This window comes from Echinops telfairi, unplaced genomic scaffold, assembly GCF_000313985.2.
Source record: "Echinops telfairi isolate 266 unplaced genomic scaffold, ASM31398v2 ScPeMD7_7468;HRSCAF=8506_0, whole genome shotgun sequence".
Lineage (NCBI taxonomy): Eukaryota > Metazoa > Chordata > Mammalia > Afrosoricida > Tenrecidae > Echinops > Echinops telfairi.
In genome coordinates, this window is record NW_022111369.1 from 80957805 (window position 1) to 80965697 (window position 7893).

General features: G+C 42.1%; 1 protein-coding gene across 1 annotated transcript in view; it reads right to left on the reverse strand.

Moving 5' to 3' along the window:
• Positions 1–5974: 5974 nt before the first annotated feature.
• ARL9 (ADP ribosylation factor like GTPase 9) overlaps positions 5975–7893 on the reverse strand; it is a 22453-nt gene continuing 20534 nt past the window's right edge. Inside the window, exon 4 of the mRNA XM_004706297.3 lies at positions 5975–6195. Coding sequence (XP_004706354.2) covers positions 6016–6195 — 180 coding nt within the window. The 3' untranslated portion in view covers positions 5975–6015. The remainder of the gene's footprint in view (positions 6196–7893) is intronic.

The window sequence follows — 7893 nt, forward strand, 5'->3', positions numbered from 1 at the left end:
AGATCAGGCGCAATTCCCACACTGTGTTCCTGGTGTTGTCCCCCGCAGGGCCATGGGCCAGTGAGGAGCATCTCGTCTCATAGTGGGGTTGGCCATGTGTCAGCGAACAATTTAGTCTTGGAAACCCCGGGAGGTAGTTCTGTTCTGTCCTCTAAGGTCACTATGAATCCATCAACTCGATAGCAATGAACTTTTATTTTTCCCCCAGTAATATTACTGAGATACATAATTCACATATCATACACTTTCATAGTTCAGTCATATTTAAAGAGTTGTATATGCATCACCACAATCAGTTCTAGTGCATCCTCCCCATCCCATAGTCATTATATGCTCCCCATTTCCCTCCAACTTCACCCACATCCCCAATAAACTATTATACCAGTTATTGTCTCTATACATCCGCTCATCCTGTGCTTCATAAACTGGAAAACATACACACACCAAAATCAGGAATGTTGCAAATATATTACAAATATATATTTAAAAGAAAACAGCAATAATAATATTGAAATAAAGCAGAGGAAAGAAACCTTTGTTGAGAAAGAAGAGGAAATATTGAAAACTAGAACAAATCCAAAATGGGTCAAGAGGGAGATCAAATGACCACGTACCATATTGTGACCTAATTCCATTTGCTGTGATTGAGTGTACAATAGTCTGTCTAACAGCTTGGTTATTCACATCCTTGACTATGGTCAGAGGGAATCCACCCGAAGTTTAATCTACGTAGGGATCCTACAGATGAATTTTTGGCTCCCACTGATATTGATAGCCCTCTGCAAATTCAGTGTTCAAATTTTAAGCTCTGATACCTTTGCCTCCTTTGGATTTAGATTTTGTTATTTGTCATCAGACAGGCTAGGCTGGTGCTTCTTCCATGTGGACTTTGTTGACGCTCTTATTTTGATAATTTGTGTGTGTGTGTGTGTGTGTGTGTGTGTGTGTGTTCATGCTTTCGGAGCAGCTAACTGTGCTGTCCTTTAAATACAAAATACAATTTTTACAACCTTGTTTAGCACTCCTGTCTTTTTTATCATTATCTTATTATACCAAGACATTAAAAACAGTATAAGTGGCCTGGGCATCTCAAGGCCTGAGCAGCGCCTTCTGCTAATGTTCATGTCCTTATAATGGTGTGGTGCGAAGACAAGAGGTGGTGGAGTCTCACTGATGAGTTTGTTTCCAAGAGAAGGGGCAAGAAGAATTAAGGAATGTCTCCCCTGTAAAATTAGTTCGAAAGTCCAAGTAAACCTTTTGCACATTACTAGATCCTCCTTGGATGGGCTGTGTTGCACAGATGGAAAGAAGTGTTAAAAGAGAACCGTTTTGGAATATGGGTGTGATCAGGAGAAATATGCCTGTATGAGCCAGGAAATCTCCTTCAGACCCACTTTAATCTAAACATGTGCAGATTTAAAAAGGGCTTTTCAATTAATCCTGGGAAGAGAAGAAATGAAACTATCCTCATTGCCTTTGCAATACCAGTTGCCACTGGTGTGTTTCAGAATAGATCTGAGCAATCTCTAGGCTGCCTTCTGAAACATCTTTGAGGTGGTTCAAACGGCCTAAATCGACAAAACTGCCCTACAACTAAATGGAATGTCCTTAAATAGCCAAAGAATGTGCCGATCAAGTGGCAGATAGGATAGGCACCAAGGCGATGTCCATTTAGGAACTACAGAAGATACCTAAGTCAATGGATAAGTTCTCCAGGCCCTCCTGTGGTGGCGCACGGCCTGATGCTCACCAGGCAACTTTCTCTCATGACCCAGCTTCCCAGGCAGACCTACGTTCTGAGAGAAATTAGGGTCACAGAATGAAATCCAGTCCATTCTAAACTAGCATTACATGGCATAACGTGGCATTCTGATTTTATGCCTCAATCTCGTGAATCTGGCTAATGTTTTTCCTAAGAGTCATTGAAGATTCAATCATTCCTCCTTTCCTTCGGCCTCTTACCTTCAATCCATAAGCAACTCCAATCAGTTCTCCAGATACCTGTCTTTAACCCACCCTTTTCTCTCCTAACATCATCCTTACGCAAACAACCTGCCTAGTCTCTCTTGGATCCTGCAATGACTTTTCAACAGGTCCTCTGACTTGGCCTACCTCCAACAATCACATTTCAGACCACTTAAAACACACCCTAAGTTTCCCATCATAAGATGCCTCGTGACCTTTTCAGTCCTCCTTCAGGCTGTCCACATCCCCCTTGTCTGCTCTTCTCCAACGCTTTCCCATTTCAGCCTCTCTCCACACCTGGTCCTACTCACTGTCTGCAGCTCTCTCCATACTCGCTCTTTCCTATCCTTTAGAGCCCGGCTTAAACATCACCTACACAAAGAGGTCTTTCCATCCCACATTACAGATTGTTAGCGCCATTATTTCCTATCCGGATGGCTGCTTCAACACAGTTTGTAATCATTTCCACTGTTTATGTTATTGTCCCCCTAGCTAGCATGTAAGCTCCTTGAGGATAGGAACCTTCACTGATGTGGTAACTGGTGTGTTTCCAGAGCCAAAGCACAGTGCATGAATCTGATAGCTGTCATTGGTTTTATTTTTCCAATCCAGTATCCACTCCCTTCTATGAGGAGCTGATTTCATGCAGTTGGAGGCGGCTAATTCTGCTCCTACCCACTTTCCCTCCCCAGGTCTGAGCAATGTGGCACAGGGATTGTTCCGGAGATGAACACAGAGCCTATCTGCTCCTCCCTCAGATTAGCTGCTTGGCTGCTGAAAGACAGAGAGCCTATTTTGCTCGAGGATCATGTTAAGAAAGTGAAAGTGTAAGGCTGTCAGCAACCATCCTATTAGCTCTGAGGAGGAATATGAGAATGAAACTAAACCAAGGTTAGCCAAGAGATAGACAGCCTCTTTAACTTTGAGCCGAGTCCACCCTTGTCCAGATTTCTCAGTATGTACAATGAGCCTAAAAAGAAAGATCCTCTTTGAGGGGGACATGGAAATTTGAGTTGTTTCCATCGTTTTCAACAGAAAGAGTTCTGGTAAGACAAGAACATAGTTGGCACTCTTTAAGTGTTTACTGAATATATACATGAAAAGGTGGGTCCGTTTTTAGTATGTTGACCAAGTCTGTAGTTACTGAGCCTGGCAGGCTGGCAACAGACTCCACATGGCGGTAAAGTATCTGAAGTACTGAATGCCACCCCCATGGGGCCTCTCAGGAAGACTGCCAGGCCAGCAGCCACTTGAACAACATTCCGACCTGTGTTGGCAGATTGCCCTTTCCATTAGAAGTTCCTGTAACATGTACCTCACTCGCCAGACTGAGAGAGCTACATGTCAAGTCCAGGGTCCCTGGTTCATTCATTCCTAGCAAGCAGCAAAGACTGGTACGTTGGCACTCAGTAACTGTTCCCTGAAGGGGAAACCACAGCCAGGACACTTGTGGGCAAAATACAGAATCTAAAAGAGGAATGTGAGAAGCCCAAGGCTGAACAAGGAAGAACAAAGATCCCTTTCCTCCTCCTGGAAGCGTTGGGAATCGTCTTTCAAGCTGACAAGCAGGAAGAGAAAGCACATAGAACCGGAATTTAGGGTTGGAAATAGTCGGCATCGGAACTGCTCTTTTCACTGACAGTAGACTTAGTGAGACACAGGACCATGAAGTGATCTGTCCGGTGGGGCTGAGAGGGGTGGTGTTTGGGGCAGAATCCCACATTTGTGACAATTTTGAACCATTGGGTGATCCAGCCACCAAATGTCAGATACAAGGTCTGACAGTGGACAGCAGAGCTGCTGCTGTGATATGATACCTTTAAACATTATCCTGTAGCATTGACTGAGAAAGCTAGAGACCTTCAAGGTACCCCCTCCTGTCATGCCTCCTCTTAGAAGATGGTCATCATTTTGCATAGACATGTGCTTGGGAGTTAGGTGCTATCGAACCAGTTCTGACCCATAGAGACCTGATGTATAATAGAGCGAAAGCCTGCCTGGTCCTGTGCCACCCTCACAATTATTCTTGTTTGAGCCCATTGATGCAGCCGGTGTCAATCCATCTCGTGGAAGGCTTTCCTCTTTTCAATACCATGCTACTTTCCAAGCATAATGTGCTTCGCCAGGGACTAGTCCCTCCTAACACTATGTCTAAAGTACATGAGACGAAGTCTCTCCATATGTGAATAATTCTTTGGGAAAGGGTTAGAACAATGCTTAAGTTCAATCCGTACATCCTATTTTAACCTACAACTCAAAAGAGTTACTAACATTGGGAAGGGCTGACAGCCTTCACTCTATCTTGGTTCTTTATTTTGCCAGATTCCAAATTTTAAGGGGAAATTTTACAGAAAAAAAAAATTTTCTCTACTAATAGTTTTTTTTAATTTATTGAAGGCAAGGCACTAGGTTGAACCATTGGGTTTACAGTGTCTCTAAGTAACTGGCTGGTTCAAAAGTCCTTGGGTGGTTCAATGGTAACTCGTTGGAGGAGCAGAGTCCTAGGGGCAGTTCTAGTCTCTCACACAGCGTGACAATGAGTCAGAATTGACTCGATGGCAGTGGGTTTGGCTTTTTGGTTTGGGTGGTTTAAATGGTCCAAGTACATGGCTGCTAACCAAAAGCTTGCAGGTCTGAGAGCCTCCAGAATCTTGAAGGAAAGCCGGGCAATCGAGTCCTGAAAACTCGACCACTGCACACCCTGTAAAGCACACTTTTAAAGTAGTTTTATTATTTTGTTCAAGTTAGTCCAAGAAAAAAAAGTTCTCTCAATATAAAAGTAAAGATGTCAACAACTTAAAAACCGCACCCCCATAATGTTCTCATCTAGTATAAGGATAAGCTAGAAGTCTCGTACGAAATCATAGAAGGCTTTATTAAGTAAATATCAAAATGAAAAAAAAAGTAAAGATCAAAATGTGACATTTCTCGACATATCTTCCATCAGGTCTATCCACTTCTAAAGGCCACATTTCCATCTTTTCTAACCCTTTCCCCCAAAGAATTCTGCAATTACTAATTTACACCACATCAAAACAGCAAGTTTGGCATCTTCCAGGGACTCAAATCCAGTTCCTTTTAAATGTTGGGTTTGGAGGAACACAAAGCTGTCTGAAGAGGCAAGATTAGGGCTGTGAATGGATGAGGTAAGGTTCTCCAGTGACATTTTTGTGGGATGCCTCTCAGAGAATGAGCTAGCCCTGCACAAAGAGCAGATGCACTGTTGTGATGGAGAAAACGCCTCAGGGCAACTTTCCTGGCCTTTTCTGACCAATGAAAACGTGTTCAGAATAAGCCCCTGCAATTATCCTATGATCTTTGAGACAATCTACCAACACTATTCCTTGGGAATCCCCCCAAATATCTACCATTATATTCTGAAATGACTTCTCTTGTTTACATCTAACTGACCCAGAAGATCCTCTCAGGACCACTGTTCTGATTGGACTTACGTATTTTAGAATGTACCCTAACGAGACTAAGACAAGTGTATTAGAGAGAGAACTTGTTTGCAGCTATTCACTGATGACTTAAAAATAGTAATCAACTCATGCATGTAAACTGTAGCAATGCTTTTTGACCTACCATTGTTGAACATGTCTTCAAAAAGCCCGTTTTCCTAAACCTTTCTGAATGTTAACATATATTCTGCATGACTTTTGTAGTACTTTCTTTTTATCATTGCTCTATACTGATTACTTCTTTTCCTGCTGTGTGAAACACTCACTTAGGTGGTAAGAAAAAGCTTATTAAAATATATAAGCTTCATACTATTTAAAAACCACCAGGGTTATTAAAGCTTGCTAATATTCATTTTAATTCTGTTAAAAACAGAAGCCTCTCAAAATACAGTGTCTTGCAAATATTCGAAACCTAAACCCATGCTCTCAATAAATTAACAGTATCTTTGTATACTTATCTATGCCGTGCATTGAGAAAATAGGAAATGGCTTATTTTTTATTTGGAAGTGAATACCCTTGGCTTCTAGCCTAACACTCAACACTCCTACTGGCACGTGGGCCGTGAGCTGTGCAGCAGGCAAGCCCTGGTCACTGCACATCTGCAGCCAGGTGTGCGATCAGGTCTTTGGCATCTTGCATGATGGATGGTATCTCTGAACCATTTTCAGTCACCTGGGTTCCAAACAAGAACATCTTCCTGTCATTTCCCACCTCCGATAATGCCAACGCATCATGGATATCTGTGATGCGATACGCTTCTTCAAGATCCTTAACCCGGAACGGAAAAGAATAGAAAAGTTGGTTATTTTGCAGTCCTTTCGAATTTCTTTATTGTTCTCAAAGACCCCATCATGTGAAACAGAGAGCATGGTGACTTCACTAACACGGCCCTGGAGGTTGTTTAACTATAAACACTTCCATTAGAACGACGCGAGCATTGATGAATTATACTCAAAAAAACTTTCTGGAATGTTGAAGTGTCAAGTGTTATCTTATATGTAGTAAGACATCGTACAACAGCAAAAAAAAAAATTATTTTCTGGGATCAAGCCAAGCGAATATATCGACACTCCTTGATCTCCTCCCAACCCCAAGAGTAATTTGATCAATTCCTTTCTGAAAAAAAAATATTTAAATCTGAAGCAGTATACTTTCTTTGAGCATGATTCATTTCTCTTTTCTTTTATCAATTCTTTTTCATTCATACAAGGAGGCTTTCAAAAGTTTGTGGGGTGAAATTGAATGAAAAGATAGTGGGTTTTTTTCCTACCAACTTTTTGAAGCCCCCTCATATCAAAAGAAATTTGATTTCTTAGTCATTATTTTGTCCATATCACATTTTAGTGATTCCAGAATTTACCAGTATGAGTTCCCATGTGTGCCCATTTATTCTACTGAAAAAACAATACTTTTGATTTAATTGGGGAGGGGGGAACCACAGAGGGGGGAACCACAGAGGGGAGGACACAGAGACAGAGCGCTAAAGCAAGCAGGGGTGGTGGAAGGGGAGAGGCAGCGAGGAGAGACAGAAGAGAAAAAGATGAGACTCAGAGATGGAAGAAGCTTTGAGCTGAGAGAAACCCCACAGGGAAGACAGAGAGGTGGTGGATGCTAGTTGGCTTTGAGTAGATTCTGACGTAAGCACTCAACTACTAGCTGAAAGGTTAGCTGTTCGAACCCATCCAGGGGTGCCCAGGAAGACAGACCAGGCGAACTGCTTCCCAAAGGTTACTGTCTTGTAAAACTCATTGTACAATTCTACTTTGACAGAGGGAGTCATCATGAGGCAGAGAAGGCAAAAGTTCATATTGGAGAAAGGAAGCTTGTTCTTATGCCAAGATCCAATCCTTTAGGTCAAAGTGACAAGGTCAAAGTATAATTCTTTGCCTCTTCTAATGTCTATTTTCATTTTTGGAGGAAACACAATGCTGTTTCCCACAATGGCTGTACCATTTTGTATTCCCACCAGCAATGATTAAAAGTTCCAATTTCCCCACATCACCAACATTGGTTAAATTATAAGCTATTAAATTTTTATAGTTACTATTTTTATCTTACCCACTCTAGTGGGAGTGAAATGGTATCTTTTTGTGGTATTGATTTCTTAAAGGATTTTATGGTTTTAGTTTGTGGGAGTCCTGGTGGTATAGTGATTACACGGTGGGCTGTGATCCACAAGACTAGCAGTTCAACATCACCAACTGCTCTGCCGAAGAGAGACAAAGCTTTTTACTCCTGTAAACAGTCTCAGAAACTCACAGGGGCCGTTCTACTCTGTCCTATAGGGTTGCTATGAGTCAGCATTGATTCAATGGCAGTTGAGTTAGTTAATTGTGCCAGCCTGCCGATAATCATATGTGGGGCTGATTGAAAGGTGGAGGGATAAATGGGTGATGAGCCTCGCCTTTCTAGTTCTCGGGTCTCTTGTTTTGTGATGGTTGCACCGGGTGGAGCTGCCTTAGCAGT